At 41.5% G+C, this 26,385-nt stretch overlaps 1 protein-coding gene across 7 annotated transcripts in view; it reads right to left on the reverse strand.

The window, feature by feature from the left end:
* FLT1 (fms related receptor tyrosine kinase 1) overlaps positions 1–26,385 on the reverse strand; it is a 172,570-nt gene that overhangs the window by 84,910 nt on the left and 61,275 nt on the right. For all 7 annotated transcript variants that reach the window (XM_073228657.1, XM_073228647.1, XM_073228655.1 and 4 more), the window contains exons 11-12: positions 8,349–8,463; positions 162–270 (exon numbers count right to left, since the gene is read on the reverse strand). In XM_073228657.1, the coding sequence (XP_073084758.1) occupies positions 162–270; positions 8,349–8,463 (224 nt within the window). The remainder of the gene's footprint in view (positions 1–161; positions 271–8,348; positions 8,464–26,385) is intronic.

Raw genomic sequence — 26,385 nt, forward strand, 5'->3', positions numbered from 1 at the left:
AATATTCCTGAGAGCAAGGATAAAGGTACTCAAAGTGGGACAATTCTGTGGAATTCTTTTAAAAATAAAACTCAAGCTCTAAGGGCACCAAAAATAAACAAGATATGGAGAGAGACTGAGGCCACTAGGCTGTCTTTGTGAGGATTGGATGTATGGCTTACCTGTGATATAAAAGCTCATGTTTCTTTCCACAATCCCTACTTTATTGGAAGCCATGCAACTGTAGATTCCAGAAAACCTTGAGTCGGCCACAACCAAGGTGCTAGCGGTCTGCAGAAGAAGAGGAGACGTTAGCTAGCAGCAGGACGAAGAACTGCTTGACTATCTCTAAGATGCCTCCGAGGGGTGAAATGATCCAGCCCTTCCGTTCATTTCCTAAAGGTAGTATTGCATGAGGGGTGGTTACCAGAAGGCTTTCCCCTTGCTGAGCCCCAGCATGAATGGAAAAATAACAGGAAAGCAGGTCCTCAGGAGACCGGGGGCTATCACATCCGACTCGTATAAGGGTTTCAGACTTATTTATCTCGTGCTGCTGGTGTAACAATTACAGACCCAAAGCCGAGATGAGGGACTGCACGTCCTACCCCATGAGGTGGTCAGTTCCACATCAATGAGAGGAACAGGTGAGGCCGAGGCCTTCCCTTTTGTCTGGATGGCCTGAGATCATGGATGCCATTTGGTAACAGGAGCCTTCTTTGCTGCTCTGTAATAGTCATGCCAAGTGAACAGGACAGAAGGGAAAGGTTGGCTGTCCCGTTTCTTTTATGTGCTCAGAGAATGTGGCACTGCGGCCCCAGTGGTACCAAAGGAGAGGTTGCAAAGTTCGCTAAGACTGTTGCTGTGTTTGTGAATTACTTGGTTTCCCTGTCAATTCCTAATCTGGAAAATGAAGATATAGTTAGATGATCATTTCATCCAATTCTAGTGCTCCTATTTTAGCCCTTACAGTAACACTAGTGGTCAAATCTTTGTGAATTTGAAAGCCCTTTCCAAGCTGTGATGTCTCAACAAGTAGTGGAACAGTAATAAGGCACAGATTTACACAGTTTAAAGACTTACTCTGCTGCTGCTTTTAAAGATAAAAACTAGTAAAAAGAAACAAATTAAGAGATTTAAAATTTAACGCCACCTTGCAAAAACACTAATGCATCTCTATGTGAACAAAAGGAAAATGATAGTTAAATTTTTCATACTTAAAATTACCAAAAAAGGGTTGATTCAGTTACTTATGAATCATTGTGACCTATCTCCTAGGACGCAAATAGCTGATCGCAGGCTTTTAAATTGAGGCTGTGCTGATGCTTCCAGACTAATGCGGTGTCCTAGCTAAGATCAAGTGACTTACAGGCTAAAGTAATATACAGGCTGAAATATAGCAGTGGACTTTCTAAGGTAGTGAACACAAATTTTACAAGGGGTCTTAACATTTTTCTAAGTTGCTAAGTAATGTGTTAGGCACTTAGGTTCTCATAGCCCATCTGATCAATTAAGGTCTTTCTGTCTTTAATCAACAGATAAAGAAGATTAAAAAATATATTGCTTTTTTTAGCTAGCAAGCTCACTGCTCCAAATTCTCTGTAACTTTTCACTATGGTGTAGCAAATATTAGGTGACGCTTCCTCTTATGTTTGTTGGAATCTGTCTAATTACAGCTACTCATACATCCTCTGTATATTATTCAAATTATTGGAAAGGAAAGTGTCTGCAGTATGTGGCATTTTTCATTCATTTTAGCAGCCACTTACGGAATGTTCATCAAGGCATTGCCCAGATGCTGCAGGGAGACAGTGATCAACATGACACAGTCCCCGTTCTTAACCTTGAAGGACCTCTTGAAGGCAGTAGTGAAGAATTTCCCTACTTGAAGATCAAATATATATATATTATTCTCTCTTTTGCAAGCAACACTCACATGAAGGTAAATATTCAGAGCAGAAGAGGTGACTTTCCCTATTCTGATTATTCATCTTTATATAGAGGTGGAAAATTTTTTAAAACTGGATAGCCATTTCCTTATAATTATTGCAGAGACCACTTAGGAGTCATGGAAGAAAGTGGAAGTAGTTAGAAGAGATGCTTGTAGGCGGCAGTGTGAAAGGAAGTGTTAGTTGGTGGCAACTGGAAGGACAATGGAGACCATCAAGTAAGACTGATTCCTGTACTTGGGGGAAATTCAGGCTGCGATGCTTGGAAGCTACATGCTGCAGGTTCAGACACAGGGAACGCAGAGGGCCCACAGCCTGCACTCCCTGCTTGCCTCTCAGCTCAGACACTACTTTTCTCTTGAAGTTACTCCTCCACTGTTTATCTAATGGGCAGGTAATCTGCGAATGGCTGCAGGCACTTTTCAAGATTCCACAAACAGGTAGCTCAGAATTGTTGTATAATGAGAGAAGAAAATTAAGGTACCCAGAGGTGAAGTGAATCCAGGTCATAGGATGAACCATGGAAAATACGAATGCATCTGAGTCTCTCTTATTCTCCCTGAATGACCTCTTCCAAAACAGACACCTTAACTCACTTCTCTGAAGTTTGTTAAAATTGAACTAGAGATGACGCTGATGGGAGCTCACATTATTTCTTTGTTTCTGGGTACCTTTACGTAGACCTTGCTGTGTGCCACACACGTGCAAAACTTTATCTCATTTATCCTTCCCTAAAGGCCTGTGAGGTGGCTGTACCACCCTGTGCTACAGAAGAGGTGACTTTAGTCAGAGAGGTCAACTGTTTCTTCCAAAGACACACAGTACAGCAGCCAGACTTGGGCAGACTTGGGTCCAGGTTTGTCTGACTCCAGTGCCTATGCTCTTAATCGCTACACAAAGCTGCCGCTTGCCTTGAAACCATAATTTAATAACACAGATCTATTGGTGGCACAGATCTCATGGAGAGCTCTGTTTCTCTTTGAATTGGATTTTTCCCTCGGAATATGTCTGTTAATCAGCAGAGATGGGTCACATAAACTAAACGCTATTATGTATAGAAATACTAATTTCTTTCTTGGTATTTTATATAAGCTGCAAGCTCCTTTTCAACGGAGATAGCTGAAAATATGATACGGCTTGAAAATATGATTGATGAATGAAGAAGTTAAAATTCAAGGAGAAAGTTTTAAAATAAGACGAAACTTGTATCCTAAGATCAACATGAGTGAAAATCATCTGATTTCTAGAATACTTCTCTTTTTCCAGAGAATATATTTTTAAATTATAAATGAAAACATATTTTCATGAAAAAAAAATAATGTGTCCACTGACGTATAAACTGTAGAAAGTCAGAAAAAGGAGGTTGAGTGAGAATTGTAGGTGAGTGTCGCTTGTCTGGACAGAAGACAGCAGCTCTCCTAGGACAGTAAGTCTCAACCAGGAAGCTTTCAAGTTAAAGGGACAAATCTGTTCCCCAGTACTTGTAACCCAATACTACCCTTTCAAGGGGGGAAAAATGAAATAGTATGCATAATGGTGGGAACACCACATATCATCTTAGTGCTTTAAAAGAGCAAGTGCCAAGAATTTGAATTGTGACATGTGTTTGAAGTTACAATCATTTATTTTATAAGGTACACAGTAAGAAATTCTCAAGGATGTCTGCTTGCATGGGTTCTACAGCTAGTTTTCATCTGCCACTATTTTATTTTCACCTTTGAACCCACTCTTTGGGATGTCTCTACCTGCCCTGACAGCCCTTCAAGGATTTAGATATTAGAAACAGACCCTTGGAAAGTGCATTCCCTGAGTTCTTCTTTATGACCCGGGAATGCTGACGAAAACCGTTGTCAGGTGCAGTTATTCTGGAAGTTACTCATAGTTCTCCCTTCCTTCCCTTTTGCTAAGTGTTAGTAATTCACCGATGTGGTTTGAACCTCACGGAATAGAATAGACGGGATGATGTATAATTCGGACTAATTTCCAGCACTTGTTTTAAAAAAATCTAAATCTGGAACTGTGACTTTAATCTTGGGATTTTTTTTTTATATAGTTTCCTTTTAAGTGTTTCAGGGAGAAATAAAAGATAGGTGAAGGTCATGGAAGAATCTAAAATTAACTTGTAGTGGCACAATTGAGCCAAATGATGGGAAAATAAGAGGTGCGAATTAGAAAAAAACTGGGGCATGTGTAGGAAATGAAACAAAAAGCTGTAACTCTGTGATTGGATAGTAATACTTCCGTCATGGACTTGTACGCATATGTCTCAATGTAACTTCAAAATGCTTTCAGTGGACATGTTGCTAAAATATTAAAGTTGCACGATTCTCTATCCTCACGGAATTAATACTGTAATAGTGTATTTCCTGTGTGTGTGTGTTTTTAAAAACAGGGTTCTTCTACTTCCTACTCTATATTTGCAAACCCGATAGTCTGGCAGCCCCACTTAAACAATACTAAAACTCCGCATTTGCTATTGGCAACCCTAATTGATGACTCACTTTTCACAAATCTAGGCTAAAACTTGCCAACAAGGAAACTGAATTTTATTGTCCTCTGCACCCTTCCTTCAGTTAAACAAACAAACAAAAAGAAAACAAAGAAGAAAGCAAAAAGCAAGGCCCTGAAATCTAACAGGTGCTCCAGTGGGACCTGCAATCCACTGATCTGTGGAGTGGTATTATGGGCATGTAGCTCTAGGACTCCTGGTAAAAGGACTTTTATAGTCAACACTGGGACTTCACTTTCTGAAATGTGCAGAAAATAGAAGTGGTTTTAATTGCAAAGGAGAGACCATAGCAAATAATTCTGAAATAGCAAAGCTGCCATTTGTCATCATATGAAAGGTAAATTTTTTCACACAAAAAGATACATTACAGTAAAAGTAGTAAATTCTTCTAAATTTAGGACATGAAATTAATAATTTGCTTAAAACCTAATGCGCTACAGTCATGCTGTTAACAGGATATGACATATATGTGCATATCCATATATGTGTGTCGGCTTTTGTTTAGAAAGATTACTCATTTTTTCAATGCAAAAACTGTTTAGCAAATAGTCTTCATTGCATATGGTCACAATCAGTTTTGGAAATGCATCACGTGGCAGTCATCTCCGTAACAATGAGCACACTAGGTAGGGCAAATATCGTTAGCTCCATTTTTTGGTGGCGAGAACTCAGGTTCAGAGAGGTGAACTGATTTGCACATGATTATCCAAGATAAAAAGTGGCAGCGATGACCCCACAGGTCAAGCTTGACTCCTGGGTCATGGCGGGATGGCACAAATGCCAACTGTCTGGAAGTCTCTATTTAAAACCTCTGCACAACTACAAAATTACAAGGGAGTACTTTTATTTCAGGCCCACATGGAAACAAATCAAAGCAGTTCCTTTATGTCACTCAGGCTTGCTTGCTCCATGCCCACAGTCTTTACTGGAATTCTAACTACACGGAGTCAGGTTGCTACATCATGGTTCAGGCTAATAAGGAACCTCACCTAGCTTTTTCATTTCCCATTTTCTTTTCTGATGTATATTTTTGGGCATATGGTACCAAAATAGGACTCCAAGTTGTCACTGAAATTAAGCTCATAAATTCTTGTCTTAATATCCAGCAGTTAACACTACATCTACCTGACATGTTCATGAAAAGGCAAAATGAACTGACACCATCAATGGCATCGTGGAATTTTCTAGTATTTGGTGACAACTGGCTTTCTACTCAAAGGCAATTTCCTTTTTTTTGTGTTTTTTCTTTTTGGTGTGTGTGTGTTTGTTTTTTTTTTGAGAGGGCATCTCTCATATTTATTGATCAAATGGTTGTTAACAACAATAAAATTCTGTATAGGGGGGTCAATGCTCAATGCACAATCATTAATCCATCTCAAGCCTAGGCAATTTCCTTTTTAAAGAAATGTAGTGTCACTCAAACTTTCAGGTTTTTCTACGTATTTTATTCAGGTGCTCTTTCATCAAGAGCTACACACCATGGAACGTTTTAAACTACTATTCATTTCTATTAGAGAAAAAGAATTGGAGTTCTTTTTCAGAGTTACTGCGGTAGTTATAAAAACTTTTCCTAAATCCTTGACAAGTGATTATCGATATTTTCATGCAAACCATCACCATTTTAACTCATTTCTGTACTGGCTGGGTTAACAGAGCACTAGGTTTTGGGATAGGAAGACTTTGGTTTGAGTTTCTCATTTGCCACTTCTAGGCTGTGAGGTTTTGTGTTAGTCATCTTGTCACCCAATTGTTGTTATCTTTAAATTGGAGATAACCATTCTGGCCTGCCAACAACTGATGCTGACATGTGCATATATCAAAAAAATGTTGTATATTTTTGGCCATATGGTACCAAAATAGAACTCTGAAAGTTGTCACTGAAATTAAGCTCGTAAATTCTTGTCTTAATATCCAGCAGTTAACACTACATCTACCTGACATGTTCATGAGAAGGCAAAATGAACTGACACCATCAATGGCATCTTGGAATTTTCTAGTATTTGGTGACAACTTGCTTTTCTACAACAAAAAAAGTTTTTCATAATGAAGACTTCAGATATTATTTATTCTTATTGTTAAAGCTTACCATGGAGAATGGTGCCATCTACATTATTGCCTTCAAATGCAAATAATACAGCTGAACAAATACATACATAAGCACACTCAAGCAGGCAGCATCCATGTTAATGACTGCCAAATCAAGATATGCAAGGATAAATAGACATTTCCACAAAGGGTTATTTGATGTTTTTTTCCTTTTTTAAAAGCATCACTACCCCTGTACCTGATAAAATATTTTTAAGTATATCTCTCACTAATTAAGCAGAAAAAAAGACACCAGCTCTGAGGTTCACCAAGATTTGCCTGGTGCACAGGTGTTGGCTAGTGCTGAGGCTAAGGTTAGGTGAGTAGAGAATGGATGGTACAAGAGAGGCAGAAAAGATGCCCGATAAATCTGGATTAAGTCCGGATTTTTTTAAGTTTGTGTGTCTCTCTTTTTTTCAATTGAAGTGTAACTGACCTGTAACATTGTATTAGTTTCATGTGTACACGATTCAGTATTTGTATATATTGCAAAATGATCACCACAATAAGTCTGATTACTATCCCTCACCATATATAATTATTTTTTTTCTTGTGATGAGAACTTCCAAAGTCTACTCTCTAAGCAACTTTTAAATATACAAAATAGTATCACTAACTATAGTCACCATGCTGCACATTCCTCCATGACTTATTTATTTTATAACTGGTAGCATGTACCTTTGACTCCCTTTATCCATTCTGCCCATCCCCCACCTCCTACCTCTGGCACCCACCAATCTATTCTGTGTGTCTATGGGCTTGCTTGTTTCAGATTCCACATATAAGAGAGATCATATGGTATTTGCCTTTCTTCTTTCATTTAGCATAATGCCCTCAAGGTCCATCCATTTTGTCACAAATAGTAAGATCTCATTCTTTTTTTATGGCTGAATAATATTCCATTGTATATATAAAACATTTCTTAAATCCATTCATCCATTGATGGATACTTAGGCTGCTTCTGCATGCTGGCTATCATAAGTAATGCAGTGATCATGGGGGTACACATGTCTTTTTGAGTTAGTGTTTTCATTATCTTCAGGTAAACACCCAGGAGTAGAATTTCAGGATCATATGGTAATGCTGTTTTTAATTTTTTGAGGAACCTCCATACTGGTTTCCACAGTGACTGTACCAATTTGCATTCCCACCAACAGTATACCAGGGCTCCCTTTTCTCCTTATCCTTACCAACCCCCATTATTTCTTGTCTTCTTGATACTAGCCATTCTGACTGGTGTGAGGTGATAACTCATTGTAGTGGCATTTGCATTTCTTAAGTCAAGGTAATCATGATATACTGTGTGTATTTATATACCCAAACTTAGTCAGGCTTTGCCCTTATAAAGAGAGGGAAAAACAAGATATCATGTGAAATGGATTTATTCACTTTTGGCCTTAAATCTTGGACTAGCTTTTGCTTACTGACATCCCACTTTATGTATGTCGGTGATTCTCTGTCCTGGTTCTATGCTAGAATTTCCCAGGAGGCTTTTATGAATTCTGGGCTGTACTCCAGAGATTCAAGTGCAGTAACTAGTAGAACATTCTAATATTCAAGCAGGGTTGAGAACCACTGAGAGGGACCAGTTTGATGTTCAAGGCATACTGCCAACTCTGCCGTTAGTGCCGCCAAGCACTCATTACTTTGTGAGCACACAGCAGTTCATTCACGCATCAATTCATGAAGACAGATCTCAGATATTGTCTTTCTTCTCTGAATTTTTGTTTGAACATTTAAATTACTTTTGGCTCTGATCAACCCAAAACTAGGAGCTGAGTGCATGCTTTTAAAATAAATAATATGATGCTTATTTTTATAAACAATACCTTATTCTTTCCTTCTATTATTGCCGTGCGCTGACTGATGCTCTCAATTCTGTTTCCTATGTTGCTGTCAGGATCCAGGATAAAGGACTCTTCATTATTGGAGCAAAAGTCATACCTATTTTTAAAAAAAGTAAGTCATCACTGTGTTGCTTTGTGGCATGGTCCAGCCCATAGTGACAGGTGAAAGGAAAATCACTGGGTGAGTCCTCAGGTACCCAAGTCATACATTTTCTTCTTTTCCTTAAATTTTTTTCCCAATAACCATCCTCAAAACTTAAAAATAGCAAATATATTTAGCCTGATCTGAAAAATACCCATACCTCAGGCATGTCCCTACATCTTCCTGTTCTGTTCTAAATGTTAAATGTTAAGTACAAATGCATAAATTGGGAAATTTAACATCTAGATTTTAATTAGTTCCTAGTAGAGAAAACATGCACAGAGAAAAAAAATGGAGTTATGTTAATGAATGGAAAGCTCAAGGAAATTACAGCATTTCACATCTATCAAATTGGCTTTCAATCAGTATTCCATTATACAGCTAGTTTTTTCCAGGGATAATTAAGTGTATATGGAAACACACATCCCTGGGCAGTCATTCAGTTCGGTCTTTTTCTTTTCAAGTTTTGGTCTATCATGACAAGCCCTGTAACTTCTCAAACCTCAAGTGTTTCATTATAAAGTAAGGGTGTTGAAGTTGTTTACCTTTAAGATCTTTTTTGTTTCTAGGAGGCCATGAAATCTCTCTCTTATTAAACTAGCTAGAAGAGTACAATTTTAAAGAGCGACTTTGACCTACATCTGAAGTTAGCATGTTCTTGCAAACACATGTTATTATAGGTAACCTTCTGAGTAGGTTTACTACTCAAAATCACTGGTAAATATTTACTGACCATTTATTATACTTTATGTATCCTAGGCCCATATGAATAAAAAATCCAAACAAGAAAAAAGCCTGTGATGTCCACCCTCACCTGGCCAGAGCCGAAACATCTTAGCCAGCCTGTTGGAGCAGGCTTTCCCCTTTCTGACAGCCACACAACCTGCTGCCACACCGCCCCCCCCATGTTCTGTTATCTAGTGGAATCCTTTTTTGCTCCAAAAGCTTCCACTGTACTGAAGACAATCCCAGGCCTCCTTGTCTGACACTCAAGGCCAAGCACAGTTCAGCCCCTACCTGCTTTTCTGAATTTACCCCAATGGGAACCTTTGGTTTTAGTCAAATCGCAGTTTGGTTTGGTTACTTCAGAGAGCACTGGGCCAGGAGTCAGGACACCTGGCTTCTAGCTGCATGACAGATTTTCTCACCTGAAAATATCAGAATTAAAATATATCTGCCTTGTCGATCTTATGGGATTATGCAAGCATTAAATTGATTTACTCAGAGGGGTTTTTAAATGAAAGACACCATAGAAAAGTCAGGAATTATTCTTACTGTCTCATGGGGTGTGTGCATATGCACCCTGACCCCTTCACCTTCACCCAGGCAGTTACCAATGACTAGAGCCCCCTCACCACCTGCCACCTGATGTCTAAGCAGTTTACCTGACCACTGTGAGCCTCACGTGGCTCTCACGGTCAGAACCACTCCACGGGCCTACAGCAAGCCCACTTTAATTGGTACTGTAATTTATATTTCCATGCCCTGCTCAGAACCTCGCATTGTCCCACACAGGTCAGAATGCAGGTGCCCAGGATACAAACTCTGCACAGGGCATGCTTTCTCCCCTTTATTATGAAATGAATACTGATTCCTTAAAAGCAGCCTTATGAGATTAAAATATGGATTTATTTGGGATGCAATGCAAATATACAAAGAGGTATTTTAGGTGACTCAAAAAAATATCTGTGGGCTCCCGAGGTTTGCATCGCTTTGCCAGCCTACGAGGGAAAGGAGAGATGAAGAACCTGCCTAATACCCACAACAACCCTTGGCCATCTCTTCTGCCTCCCGACCACCATCAGGGTGGATGCTGTTTATTTCCCCATTTCCCTCCTTGCTGCAGTCCCCCCCACCTCCCCTCCTACAGAGCGAGCACTCCCTTAAGTGCCAGGAAGTGGTTGTATTGTGATTACTTACACTGTGAACATTTCATTGACTTGTTCGGTATTCTCACCTTCTGGACTAGAATTTGTGGTGAGCAGGAGCTTGCTGGGCTCTAATTTGTACATGTCTTGGGCAGATTCTGGAGATTTCAAACCAGGAGGAACTAGAAAGCTCAATTTCCAGAAAGAATGGGTGGTTGATCTGACTTAGTAGCCAAGGGCTGCAGTCACTTAAGAAGGTACAAGGGAGAGGATAAAATAAGCAAGAACAGATCAGACAGAAGGGATTGTGGTGAACAGACCCCTCTGTCCTTGAGCTGAGAAAGTATTCCTGAGTGTTAACCTACTGAGCCTTCCGGGCTGGTCTCCCCTCCTGGGGCACACTGGCCCAAGTGACCCCTGCAGAGCATTCGTCACTTGCTAAGTTTCCATTTGCTGCTCTGAGGCCCCACGGGGCGGGCAGCTACAGGGAAACAGGGGCCACATCTGCTTATTCACTCCGTCCTCAGAGTTAAGCAAGGGCCTAGCATGTACTTGGCACTCCATAAACATTTGTAAACATACAAACAGGCATGAGGCACTGATACATTGTTTCTAGTAAGAGTTTTTTTGTTTTAATCGTTGAGTAGTTTTAAATGTACCGTTAAGTAGAGACATAGTTTAATAAACCCCCATATACCCATCGCCCAGACTAACAATTACCAAGACTTGGCCACATTTGTTTCATCTATCCTTTATTTCTTTTCCTTTTTGTTTTCTTTTTTGAAGTATTGTAAAGCAAAACCCAGAGATTGTGTCATTCAAGCCTTAAATATTTCTGTACGTATCTCTAAAAAAACATGCACGTGTTCTAATATAAGAATGCCCTAATTACAGTTACTAGAATTCACAATAATTCTAGGGTCTTGTTTGTATCTGGTTCATGTATCAGATTTCTCCAAATGTTTTTAAAATGTCTGATTTTACAGTTAGGTTATAGGATTTGAAATAAAAAGGAAATAATAGGGACTGAGCATTCCTTAAGGAATTTCTGTGCTTTCTAATAGCTCGTTCTTATAATCTGCAGGTAAAATAAGTGAACATTTTAACTTTCACTGATGAGCAGAAGAAACCAGACACTTTGCTCTTTACTGGGAACACTTCAGTGATGCAGTGGTCACGCTGCCCTAGTTTTCCTTTCAGTGTTCTGCATTTTCTAGACCATCACATGCACACCTTGCCCCACTATGCAGCCTCACACTTTCCTACATACTCAGTACATATGAGTATCTGTAATGTATATATATATATAGAGCATGTACATGGGGGTTACTACATGTATGTACATCTACATCAGACATGTGCATGTGGACTTGTATGGAACAGGTGACATTCTACTGTACTGGGAAGAGACGAAGCCTTGAATTTCAGTCTATTTTCCCCAAAGACATTGAAAAGATAAGGGAAAGCCTTAGACAAAGATCGTAATTTCATACGCTTGGTCTTCAGGAAATGCAAAGAAACATGTTCTAGTAGAGCAAGTCTAGGCGTTTCCCGAGGGAAATGCAGTCTGCCCACAGAGTTCACTGTGGGCTGCCAACCTCTGCCCCCGGCCCCGGGTGGTTACCGACGGCCTGGGCCTGGTTTGGAAACTACAGGCTAGCCTCACGGCAAGGTCCTCCGCATGGGAAGGGCAGATTCTGTGGCTATTTTCTAACTGGGGGACTGTTCTTTTTCCCTCTTTGTAATTGGAACCATAAAAATAGAACGTCATTTAGGAGCCTGACTACATAACAGCACTTGAAAAGAGATTGAGGGGGAGGGGAATTGGCCTAAGCCTTAAGAATACATCTAGCCCTTAAGGAAGTAGATTGTGCCATGTTTGAAGATGCAAAGATAATCACGGTGCTGGGAACCGTCTTGAGGGGGGAGGAAGCTGAACAACAAGAGGAAAGCAGGGTTCGCTCCTGATTTCGCACAGGAAGCCTCCAGCACCTCCTGCCAAAAGGAGATAAGAAAGCTCCCATGCACTATTCTGGACAAGGCCGCTGTTATCAGCTTCAGCTCCACGCTGCCCTCGCCATGCTCCAGGCCTCCGTTCCTTCCCTAATGAGCGTTAGGACTCCTACCTCCATTTGCATACAGCATGCCAAGTACAATAGCATCAGGTATTTATAACCATTGGGAGGAAAAAAAATTTCCGGGGTAAGAGGGTATGTACTCCATGTCATCTCATCGATTGCCCTGGAGTAGAAACACATGAAGTTTTGGACTAGAGATTGATGGAAATAAATTATGAGAAAGTAGCCAGTTACAGACCCAGCACATGGAGCTGGGACCCTCCAATGTGGCACGTCAGTCTGTGTAACTCCAAGTAGGGGCCATCTATGGGCTTTCCCACCTGGTTTATGTTACCAGGCTCCTCTGCACACAGACTGGGAAAACACCAGCGCCCACAGATCAGGGTGACATTACTGACCCACAGGCTCTGGGCTGATTTTCCTGTAGAGGTGATGGATTTGCCCTGTTCCCTTCATGTTCATCAATACCTGGCTCCTCTGTGACCAGACAGGTGAAGGCAGTCTGAGGCCACAAAGGCCAAACCAACACTGGGCTCAAACCTACCACCTTGACAAAGTGGACGGCTGGCCCGAACAGGCATCGTAACCATGGGCTCTAATGATTATAATAGACACTACGCAGTATTATACACTACTAAGGATCGTCTCTACATGCTCGGCACCGTGTTAAATGATTCACATTCACTATCTCATTAATCTGTACAACATCCTAAAACGTAGATACTAATCCCCATTTAATGGAAAGGAAATTGAGGCTTGGAGAAGTAAATCCCCCGAGGCTGAACAGCTAGTATGGGACCCAGGCAAAACCTGTAATCATTTCGGGCTCACCCCAGAATCTGTGCACTTAACCCTTACATCACATGTAACATAATTAGACATGTGCTGTCATCATATAACAGGAAAATTGTCACACTTGAGTGCTGCTTTGTCTGTCTGAAGAAACGTTTCCTCAAATAGTCACTGCTTAGAATCACAGAACCCAAGAATGGACTAACAGTTACCAAAGGGAAAGGGACTGGGAAAGATAGGTGGGAAGGGAGGAATAAGGGCGGGGGAAAAAGAAAGGGGGCATTACAATTAGCATGTATGATATGGGGGAGGGGCATGGGGAGGGCTGTGCAACACAGAGAAGACAAGTAGTGGCTCTATAGCATCTTACTATGCTGATGGACAGTGACTGTAAGGGGGTGTGGGGGCGGATTTGATGAAGGGAGGAGCCTAGTAAACATAATGTTCTTCATGTAATTATAGATTAATGGTAACAAAATAAAAAAATAGTCACTGCACAGATACCATTATTACATGGGAGGGTTAATTTCTCTTTTAGCCCTTTTTGCATATGCATAATATGGTCAGCTTCTTCTCAAAATTTGGCCAGTTCACACTGCACAGAGCCAAAATGTATTGCGTGCCAAATGTGTGCATGGTTCATATCAATTTATTACAATTCCAATTTATTGTGTAGTTGTCCATCACACAGTCATCCCACAGTGTCTGACCTCAGTTCCCACTCTCCTTTACAAACGTAGTGCAGGCAACAATGCCCACTGCGTGCACCCATAGGTCCCCATCTGTGTTCCCCTGGGCTTTTCTTAGATGCTGCCTTTGCAAAATTCTGATTTTCTGATTTTTTTTCCTCCTGCCTCTCTTTTCCCTTCCCCCTACCTAAAACACGGAGCTAGCACTTGCTTTTCTCTAGAAAATGGATTCTTACATCTGGCGGAATCAGAAGGGACAGTCCAGCTAGGTGAGCCTTAGCCACCAATGGTTGGTATCTGTTTTCTTTGAAGCGGCTCTTTTCCATGAGAAAATGATAGACTCTGAAGAGGTAGGTGGGAAGTTTCCACCCTTCATTTAGCCTTTCTAGAGATTGCCCCTCTGTTTAGTGCCTGCTCTGGCACCGAGAGTCCTACAGGTGTCCAGTACCAAATTCTCATTTCATAAATGATTTCTAACAAGTTTCATACCAACTGTCGAAGGTCTACTCTACAGCCTGAACCTTAAGATAAAGAGTTATGTTTTGTTTTGTTTGTTTAGAATCCCTTTTCATCCTATAATAAATGATAATAAGCTGACCTTCCTTTCAAAATCCCCATTCTGTGGAGTCCTGACTTTTGGCTGGCCGAAGGGAAACTCATTGTCACTAAGCTGCTAATAACGGGCCAGGCCCAGGCTACGCGCCGCACACCTTTAGGGCCAATGGATTCTCATGGGCTCCCAGTGCAATGGGGCATTATGATCTCCACTTCACAAATCCTTTTACCAATAAGGAAATGGAGGCTCTGCAGAATCAAACACTTTGTTCAGATACACAGGGAAAGTTGCAGACCAGCGATTAGAACCCAGATAGCCCTAACTCCTCCCACCACCCCAGAGCCCAGCCCGTCACACAGGATAAATTCTATTCCCAAGGAAACTCTCAAAACCTTTACCACCAAGCTTCACAGGGTGACTCTGGCTGCCCTCGAGGCATGTGGTAAGAAAACTCCTGGGATCCTCTGAATCACACTGGTACAATGTCAGACATCAAGAGAAAAGAAATGCTAGCTTCCAAGAGGGAGAGGAAGCCATCAGATTAATCCCTTCCCTTTGGTGGAAAGGGAAAGGGCTGGAGAATACTTTATAATCACATTTCTGACATATATCCTAGTTCATTTTGGCCATAAAAATGTTTTGACGCTACAATTATAGGAACTCTCGGCCTTCTGCTGGCTGATCATTTTTAACATTAAAAAAAAAATCTTGCAACAAAATAAAATACCCAGCATTTATCACCATCCTTTTCCCTCCCTGGTAACTTCCTTTCATCTCCTTGCTTCCCAACATTTTCTGGGCAGGCAGTGAACTTCAAGCTGGGCTTCTGGGGAGGGGATAAGGGCTGCCTGTTTGAGCCTGAGCCATTGCCTAGGAATGCATGTATTTGTTAATGTATCATTAAAGCACATTTAAGTAGGAGAAAAAGACGCTCTAGAAAGCTCTACAAAGGCCCAAGACAGAAGAATCTCCCTCTCTCTCTTCTTCTTTCTCAGGTGATGAAATCTGAGGACTCCTTGCGGGGACGCGGCTTCTCTGTTTAATGGGATGTGAGTGCACGTGCTAACCGTGATTAGAATCTGTAAAGAATATTGAATCATGTCAAGTTAAGAAACAAAGGGGTAGAGCGGTAACAAAGAGCGAATCTAGGCTGTAAAATGTCTTTAAAAAAAAAAAAACAGAAAGGAAAAAAGAGACCACCTGGCAGCTTGCCAGAGGGCACAACCAGGGCCGGCTCCCCATCAGGGTGCACCATCCTGTTGAAGGGCTGATGTGAACTTTCCTCTGCTACTGTGGGTGTTGTGTCAAAACATTAGTGACAGCGCGTCCGAGCCATCAGATTAATAGAATCTGCCAACACTATCTTTTCCCCTCCTCTCACATTCTCTCCAAACAAATAAAACAATATAGAGGAGAGGATGCTGGCAGAAAAGGTGCAGCGTTGGAAGGAGTGTTTAGATAGAATGGTTCCTGCTTCTTCTGCTCCAGGAAAAGGGCCTGGGCCTGCAGGGTGGTCACAGGGTCAGGCTGAGGGGGTTCTGGAGGTGACACTCGTGCACTGGGAGACCTCGTGACGCCTTGGAGCCCATGCTGAAAATTACTTCTTGTTTGAATGGAGACGGGGGAGTGGAGAAGACATTTGCAGGGATTGAAGGCTTTGGGTCAGCGTCTTGGACAATGGTGGAGGTGATCCAGCGTCCTGGCCACCTCTGTTTAGATAAGAGCTTTTCCGTGAGCGTCTTGGCCCCTGCACGGCTTCCTGCTCTCGAGGGCCTCCCAGCCCATTCACACTCAGAACGAGGCCTGTCTTCCCAACCGCTGCTTCCACCAAGTGCTCCAGCGGCCCCTCTACCCCTGACACTGACTCTTCCTTTATCTTTTACAGCATCTGCACCAGGCGTCTTTACAGCGCTAACCGGGGTGGCCTGGAGGCTCAAAGCATGTATCTTACTTGGTGAATGTCTAGATACGGGCCTTAGGGAGAGCACCCATTTTGTTCACTCACTTTTCCTCCTAGTAAAAGACTTGTCAGCGGAGGAAGGGTGATTTGATAAAATAAGAAAGCTTTGGGGAAATGTTAGGAGTGGCTACAAATAATATCCTTTACTCCAACACATTCAAGGAGTCTTAAGTCTTCCAAACTATTGTCACCTTTTATTCTCACCGAAAGGAAGAGAGCAGATGAGTTATACTGAGGTCAATACTGAGATGTCTAGAAAACCATCCGGTCGGGGTGTCGACTCACAATTTAGCATAAGGAACATAGATTCTAGAGCTAGTCAGACCTGGGTTCAAGTCATGGTTTTACGACGACTTCGTTAAGTAACCCTGGGTAGCAAAAGGCCATCTATGAGGATCCCCCTCAGAGAGAACTGCTCAGAGGACTTGCAGTCTTTCAATCCTTTGGGTAGTTCTGAATTGTTGGAATATACCAGCCCACGCCCTGCTTTTCAAACATTCTTTGGTGTTTGCCACTTGTCAACATGGAGGGAAGTTACATTACCATCCCCGTGACCCTCACTGCAGTAGACATGTGGCTGAGGAGTCTGTCTACTACATCCCACGGAGTCTGAGAGGAAACGTTGTTTTTCTTGGATCGCAGTTCTCTGGAAGGTTCTTCTTCTCTTGGCTTGTTTTTTCCAAAACCTGTAGTATTGCTGATTTTCTTGGTTTGCTTTTAGCCTCCAGGCCGCTTCATCTTATACCTATTTCATTTCTCTTACTCTCTCTTGACAGTAAGAAAGTAAAGCCTGTCGGCTGTATCTCTAACTAGTCTTATCCTGTTTTCTCTTTTCATCTAGATTTGCTCTGTTATTTATTGTACTTTGTGCGGACCACCCTGAATTCTGGGGAAATGGATGTGTTCTTAACATTGTCAACTTGAAGGAGCAACCCCATGTTACCGTGTCTTACTGGTTTTACTATAGGGGTTAAAAAACAAACAGAAGAGAAATAATTTAAAGAAGATCCTTTTGCATCAGGAAATGTTAGGGTGGTACTAAAAGAGTTAATTTGTGCAACATGCTTAGCACAGTGCCTGGCACACAGCAGACCGATCATTAATGTTACTATCATTTTATGATCTGACTAGAGTGAGAGCTTCTTAAGAGCAGGACTATGTCTTATTCATCATTACAACCTCAGTGCCTACTGAGCAGTAGAGGGGCACATATGTCTCCTGCTCAGTCGACTGCCTGATAAGCATGAATCCTGATAATGGCCTGTCTAGATGTGGACTCAACCTCATATCAGTGTCAACCCTGCCATCCATCATTTACTGCAAACGTGCTGAGAAAAGGGGCACTCTTGACCCTCAAATGACCTCACACCCACCCACCTCAACTAAGCACTGTGTTACCATCAGCAGTGCTGTCCAGTCACAGTGAGCGGTATTAATGAGGATACTCAGGGGATCTGACTGGGACAGGGGCGAACTCAGCACGGCGGTGTCAGTATCTGACACACTGATTGTCATGGACAATTCCAACTTGGGTAGTGATGCTGACATGCAGGAAAGCATCTTCTGGCCTCATGGAAAATAGAAAAGTAATCAGCAATGGTCTCCTTTCTTCAAGGGTAAACAAAAATATGGGTTCATGATTATTAGCGCCATTTCATTCAAATAGGAAATAATTTGCTCACACACCTTCTGTTTAAGACATAAAATCACGTCCACTGAAAGAAGTACAAGATTTAGTCCCTTCTGTTATTAAGGAACACACACATTTATTGAAGAGACAAGTCCAATCCATGGGAAAATATCACAATACAATTGAGCAGAAGCGAATTAAATGTCAAGAGTCCATATGCTACTATAGGCTGGATGAGACTTCAGTCAACAGATACTGGAATGGCTGAAGTAGAATCCACAAATGTGAGTAGATCCAGGATATTTTAAGTCCTCAAATTTCGTAAATATTCCAAAAATTCTACCACTTTTGGTACCATCTTCAATTCTTTGGGGTAAATCACTATAGTCAGAAGACCTGTCCGAAGGTGTGAGAATGTTCCCTGGGAGAACATTAACCTGACAGCATGGATTGTTTTATCAGATTATTGTCTACTCTCACAGGATACTAGTGGATATATGACGCCACTTCAGAGGGAGGTTGCTTTGCAATGGGTGGCCCCAGAGCACCTAAAAATACTGGACAACTTTCATCAAACTTAGCACTCTGGCCTAAATACTTCATATGTATTATCTCATTCAATTCCCCAAACAGTCTTAACTTAAGATGTCAGTGTGGTGATCTCTATTGTATACAGTTCAGGGAACTCAGACCCAGGGAGGTGATGTATTTAGCCCACAGTCACACAGCTGGTAGATGGTATAAGTGGCAGAGCCAGGATCCAGGCTCCAGAGCCCACGTCCTTAAACTCTAGATTATATTCCTCTTCTGCATCCTAACACCTTTCAAAAATGGCTCTTGATGTCATCACACATGCCAATCAAAATGTATTGCTTTCTGGATCATGAGCTTCTGACCAAAAATTACTCATTTTATTGTCTAAGTAATTGTTACAGAACCAATCCCAGTGGTGCCAGGTAAGGTGCCTGGGTGATGATGTACTAGAAGGCCACTCATTTATAGTCTCTGACATGTGAACCAGGCTGGTTTCCCAGCAAGGTACTTGAACTCTGAGCTGTACCTAGAAAATGGTAATAGTCATGGTATCTGCTTTATAGAAATTCTGTAATAATTAAATGCGATAATGTATACAAAGCACATGTTAAGCACTTAACATACTGTAGATAAGTGCTTAATAATTTTCAGCTATAAAGAAAACGAAAATAGAAATCCCCAGCCATAATCTTCTATTTGGCGCTAGTCTCTATTTGACGTCATCTCTAAATACCTGTTTTGATTTTCCCCACCTTACTTATCCAAAGACTTTTTCGTACTCACAAGGGGATTTCTTAATAAGGTAGCAATCAGTGATCATCTTACATAATGTTCAACAATGAGGACAAGGCACATGGGACATTAATGGCCTTAGAAATGGGATAATTACGCACCCATATGACTTTCTAAAAAGCCCAAGTGAAAATTCAAGTTCTTGGATTCTAAGCCCTTGACCATGGAAGGCAGAATTTGGGGGATACAGTGCCTGTAACACATTCTGAAGACATGTCACAGCAATAAGACTGCCAGCCATGCGCCTGTAAAGGTCCATCAGTCTACAAGAGTACCAGGTGGGCCTGTGGTAAGTGGGTAGCCAAACACCTGGGCATTAGCCAGGGAAGCTGAGCCGATGGCCCAACTATTTAGCCCTCATTCAAGATATTCCACGTCAGGTCCAAACTTACCTTTCTAATTTTGGTTTTTATTTTTTCTCAACCCAAATCTGATGAGCCAGTCAAATTACTCTTGAGGCATGTCCTATGCAACTCCTCAACCCGTTCCAACCCCCATAACACTCTGCCTACGGAAGGAGAGAGGGACCTTCCATTTAACGTTCTAGTACCTACCCATTATCTCTGGGGCTCAGATCTTACGTCCATGGTGCTTCCTTTATACTGCAGTACTCACCGTCTGCCATCCACTGGAATCATGCTGGTTCATTTATTCAACCAGATTACAGCACTTCCCAGGGAGACTCAATACAGTGTTAGGATAGAACTAACCATGAGCAGGAATAATACCTGGGAAATCAGAGGCTGGGGTCCTGTCCTGGGCTTGCCATTAACCAGCTATGAATGAGCATAACTATTTATCTTTGAGCCTCCATTTCTCATCTATAAAATAAACTCTTTTTTTTATCTCCAAAATTCCTAATTCCAAATGAATTCATCCTTCAAAGTGATCAGATCAAGGTACGCCGAAGCTGAAATCTGCAGCCTCCAAGTCCTGCTTGCATTCGCTCATCAACTGCAAACCTTTGTGCTTTCTCCCTCATTTTCTTTTGACCTCCTCCTCCTTCATCCCCTTCAGAAACTCTCCTGGGTCCCTTGCCTGAACATCTATGAGCTTTGTGAGGCCCACTGAGGGCTGAATGCTTGCTGAATCCTGATCCAGAAAATAAACCCTGAACAAGAAATAAGGGAATGGGGACTTCCCTGCAGGAGATCAGACACCCCTGCATGGGGTGAAAGTTGTGGAGAAGGTCAGTCCCAGTGGGGTCAAGGGCCGCAGTCAACCCGCCAGGTTTGCTGCTTGAGTTGTTTCCTCCTGAGGTTAGTTTTAGTGAGAGCTGCTCATCCCATGGGGTTACACCCCCTCAAAGGGTCTCTTCCCAACTGCAGGTCTGGGGCCCAAACCAGGGGTAGGTCATCAACAGTCCCCAAAGAAATTGTGAAATTTGAGTCAAATTCTCCCAGCTGCTGCTAACTTCTCACCACCCTTCGTTCAACTCTAACTCAACAGGGAGAATGGAATCACTGGTGACAAAAGTAATCCTAATAGCTTAGGCCAGTCCTCTCCCCAACCTGTCCCCTTAAGGCTTTCTGCCCCTTCCTCTGGTACCCATAGGGTCTGCACCGAGGAGTCCTGTGGGAATGGGACACCGGAGAGAAGTAACCTGAAATGCCAGCCTGCCGAGCCTCCTCTAGTCCATGATCTGAAAACACCTGAGAAATAGCTTTCTGAGCTTCTGTTTCCTTCTGGGAAATTATGTCCCTTATGTAGAATTGTTGCACAGATTAGGGATAAGGTATATATGTTAAGGGACAAACGCAGCTTTGGCACTAGAAAGGGGTCACTGATGAAACCTACTATAGTTGTTATTAAGTAGACAATTGCATTCAAATCCAATACAGCTATTATTACTACATAGATAACCATCCCCTGAGGCTTCTAGAGAAAGTGTGAAAACAAGGCCTAGCGATGTGAAGCCCATTCTGAGACACTAGCTGGGCCACAGTCTAAGCCCATCACACCCTCTCCATCTTCCCAACCCACCAGGTTCTGCTTTTTCCCCTAAAGGGTGGGGAAATTACATTAAAACCACAGACTACAATCCGTACTTCAAGGAACAGTCTACCAAGTCAGTGGAGAGACAACTAAAATGTAGACTTCTAAGAACAGGTGATGTTTTAAATGTGATTTGTCCTATTTATCTATTACCTAAGGATCTTGTGTCAGCATATTAATTTCTAGATTCAGGAATGAAAATGCCCATTCAAGTTTTAAAAATAGGTGAATATGGTCAATGAAAATCGGAGAGGTTTTACCAGTCCTCATAAGGAATCTTCCCAAACTGTGTGTCACCACTGGTATTTTTAATTCTGGGAAATTACACTGAATTTTGCTCAAAAGATCCCTATAAAAACCACCCAGAGTAGACTTCCTATGACAGTCTTTTGGTTTAATCTGGACACATAATGAAATATTTGAGAGCAATTACAGGAGACAGTTAATTCATTAGAAACAATTATTAATCAGACTCACTGTATTATTATAAAGAGTGGGGGAAAAAGGAAAATCTCCCAAAGCATAGAAAAGAGGCATTTGGCAAATGAACTCATGCTCTGTTCTCAAGACTTTGTATGAAATATTAATAAGGGCCGTTGTCCAAACGTTCACATTAAGCAGCATGCACGTCCTCATCCAGTAATTATATAACAGAAAGCAAGACGTTCCTCATTAGTAAATGAACATTCGCTTTTCACTTGTGATAAAGGCCTACTGTATAAGATGGCCAGGTTTATTTGGTGGTTTGTTCAAGCTAAAAGTCCTGCTAAGGTGGCCTTTGGGGAAGTGGTACCCTTTACAGTCCCCATTTTGATCCAGGGTTTTGTGTATGGCAGCGTAGAGTTCTCTGTGGCATGCCTGGCTTGGGCCTGCTGGCCCTTACACACACTGCACAGAACACGCATCAAGAGACACATGGGTACAAATTGCATGAGTACTTGAGGGGAATGTGATACATATTAAAACATGCAGTATGTAATTGGATTTCCAAAAGAATAGGCCTTCTTGTATTATAGCATCTCTCAGACATCTGACCTACATTTAAGCCCTACTAAATGTTGACTTTTTCAGTATTTAAATTGGTGAAACTTTCATTTTTTAGATAGAAAATAGAATATGAGACATAAAACTATTTCAGTGTAAAGCAATAGGCATTCATGCCGGCAGTCAATTAAATGTGGGTCCTTGAGTACAGTTCTAATTAACGACCATTAGCGACTGTTTTGTGTTTGTCCTGTTTTTACATACCCTTCTGATGCACAAAACTATGTTTCTCCCAAATGACCTAGTCCTAACGTCCCTAATGATGCAGCCCGTCCTTTCTTTGCCAATTTGCTGATGTAAACAATAGAGAAATGCAATTAGGCAGGCCCTTCTCAGAGCTCCTAGATGCCTGGGCCTTCCATTAGTTTGTAGGCCACCCACCCCCCAACCCCTAACCTAAAAAAATCCCCAGTAAATCACACTTAGTCCTGGAGTAGCCAGCTTTCTCTAGACTCCCCACAGCACTCTACTGCTGGGGCAGATGAAATGTTGCAGCAACGGGACATCAAATTTTGTGGCAGGGAATATTACCTTCTGCTACACCTCTAATGCATGTCTTTATTTGAGACTCCAAATCTGACTCACTTCAGAGGTTTGGAAGCAGTTCCTTGAGATTCCATGTATGCTTATTAGTTTTTTCTTAGAAAACCTACCATTTTAGCTAAGAAAGTAATAACGCATACTCTACTCCCTCCACTTTCCAAGAGTTGAGAATCCAGCTACATTTTTCACATTCTGAAGGAGCTCATTGGCAAAAGACCAAATAAAGCAAACAATAGAGCAAAGAATGATGATGCCTTCATGTGTATGGGCTGGACCATGGCTGGTGAAGGTAGTCCAGGTTGGCACTGCCGCCAACGTGGAGAGCTGCTGGGTTCTTTTGTTGAGGGGGTGATCTGTAACATTGTTACTACTGAGTCAGTTCTGAGCCACAAATACATGCTTAGGCGTAAGACGTCTTATAACCATCCTACTTTCATAAATAGATTTTTTTTCTGTTCATTTGGCTTTGATCCTCAGGTCAAACTGCTTTATAATTTGTAAGCAGCAGAAGGGAAATATCCGTGTGCAACAAGTCAGGGATCACTTCAAGCTTTTCTGAAAGATGCAGAAGTAATTTTAAGTGACGTTCTCATTTCACTCATTAATAGCTGTGCATGCTAAGAAAGGGGAAGGGCGGCAGTTGCCATTTACAGCAGGGGAAATTGAAGCACAGATTAAATAGCTGGCCAAGGTCACCCAGAAGTCAGGGACTGTGCCAAGAATAGAACCCACTTCCTTGATTCCCAGGTCTCTGTCGCTGAGTCTGTGGAGTAGATATTCTACAGGTACATACAGAGATAGAATCAGAAATCACCAATGGTGTTTGATCTCATAACGTTAAACCATATGTGCTAAAGACATCTTTATATTTTGCCCATGGTTTGGTACCCCATAAATATATGTGTAGTAAGCAGATGACTGACAGTATATTTAGATCGAATATTGGTGAGGTACAAAATGAATTTGTAAGATGTGAGCAATGCTAATGCAAGACAAGTAGCAGAAGTTTCTATGTATTTTTATTGGTCATCAAAGATAGCTGATAAAGAAAAGAAGATTTTCACAAAGAATCCAATCTAACATGATTTTCCATTAAAGGGTAATAGAAGAGTGTGTGCTGCAACTCTGTCATATCTGTCAAAGTTATCTATCACCTTGAAATTATAATTAGGACAGCTACACGGGAAGAGAGAATGAAAGCGGTCTGTGGCCTGAAGCATGTGGGCTCTAAAAACAGAACCGCAGTCACACAAGCAGGCCTGAAACCTCCCTAAAGAGAAGACCCAACACATTCAGCATTTTAAAGGCAGGGCTTAGTTTAAAAAAACAAAACAAAACAGGACTTCCTCAGAAACAACCAGGTAGACTTTGGACATCAATGGGGAGGGGATGTGAGTTAACAGAGACCCCTGGGAAGGGTGAGCCGGCGGCCGCCACTCCCCACCTCCTGTTGGTAGGGGGCCGGGATCCCACCTAGGCACAAGGTTCTGCAGCCAGGTACCTGAGGGGCTCCTTGGTATTCAACTGCCCATGAATTAAAGCAGTCTTTGAACATCCTAGATTCTTCCTGAGAAAAATGTAACTAGTGACCTGGAGTACAAACAGATTATACCAAGACTGGCCTTTCCCCATTCCCTCCTGAGGTCCTTGAATTCTTCCTAAGAGTGCCCGTCCCTTTTGTCCAGTATTACTTGTTCCTTTAGAGACCGAAGTCCTTGCAGAGGGCAATCTCAACCAAACAGCATTTCCTATGAGGCTCCCAGGGCTGTGTCACAGCTCACCGAGGACCGTGAGAGCAAGACCGGCTCCCTGCACGGGCGATGCGGGGGTCCTACCTCGTTCTTCAAAGCCCAGGGGGAGGGGAAGTTCTGGAAACCCCATGTGGATGCTGAGCGGGGGTCAGCTCTCCCACGTCCACTCTGCCACACCCCAGCCTTAGCCAACCCACAAGTCCCAACCACTTCCTCCCATGACGGGAAACCAACGGGACAGGTCACACCGACTGGGACAGTCACTCTTTTCCCTCATCACACACTTGTGCTTTTTCTTTCTTTTGCCTAACTCATCTCTATTCTTTTTCACTTTTCTTCTTCTGAAAAATCATCAGTTATGTTTTCCTCAATTCTTCAAGCCAGACCTACCGAATTCTGTATCTAAAGCCTGGCAAAATTACATTCTACAGTGCATAATGTGTGTTCACTTCTCAGAACTGTTAGGTAAAAATTCTCGACTGTTGTGAAATTTGCTCTATAGCAGAATTCTTTTCAAGTTCCTTAAAACTTTTGGAGCCTTACTAGAGAAATGAAATCATTAAAACCATGATCCTCATATTCTCCCTATGAAGCGAGTATAATTATCTTTATTTTACATGATCAAAAGCTGTAAACTACACACATGTGAAAGGAACTATGAGCTTAAGATCCTTATGTATAGTCCCTAGATTTATGCCCACGCTAATCTGGAGCAAGTTTAGGAATATCTATTTAGAAGTCTCTGCCAATTGCTGGGGATGAGAAAAACCCAAAATTCCACTGCATTTAGTGGCATGAACTTACTTGAATGTTATTAAAAATTCAAAAGAAATATTCTAATTCTCCTACTACTTTACCACCCAAATATGCAGAAAAGTAAAAGGGGGAAAGACTGTGCTATATTTCCTCTCAGTTTATTAAGTTTATCAGTTTAAAAGTAACCACCCTTTCCCCTCTTTTATTCCTTAATGTTTTATCAGAAAAAATTCTAGGTGAATCAAAAACCACAAGTTGTTCAGTTAAAACATTGCTCAGCATTTTACAGCATTTGTTTTTTAAAAAAGAGGAAATTTCTGTTAATTTTATTTATGGCTTTTAATATTCATAAAGATGAACTAGTTGAGCAGTAATTCTGACCACTTCAAAATATATTCATGTATTTACTGAACTCCTGAAAACTGTACAGTTTAAGTCTGAACCTCTTTCATTTAGATACATTAACCAATTAATGTATTATTCAACCAATTAATAATTTTGAGCTACTTAAATAATTCTAACCTCAAAACTAAATTAATACTCTGGTTGTGTCCATATATATAGATGTGTCCTTTAGAGCCTAAAATATTTAAATACCAAGAATTAGTCTACATATTCAAGAGTAACATGTATATACTAATCACTTAATCTCTTGATGATCATGCACAGATACTGTTATACAAATAAATATGTTACTGTGTAACTCAAAATAAGATTTTAAAAAATTTTAATAATTAAAGAGGGCTTTATATACCTGTCAGTTTTAGCTTTTAACTGACAGTGTGCAATAGTTACTCTTTATTCTACTTGTTTCCTAGGGCACAAAGGTCCCCCACATCTTTCTGAAATACTTCTAAGTTAAGTTTCCTGATTTAACCATCAAGCACCA

This window comes from Manis javanica, chromosome 1, assembly GCF_040802235.1.
Source record: "Manis javanica isolate MJ-LG chromosome 1, MJ_LKY, whole genome shotgun sequence".
NCBI lineage: Eukaryota > Metazoa > Chordata > Mammalia > Pholidota > Manidae > Manis > Manis javanica.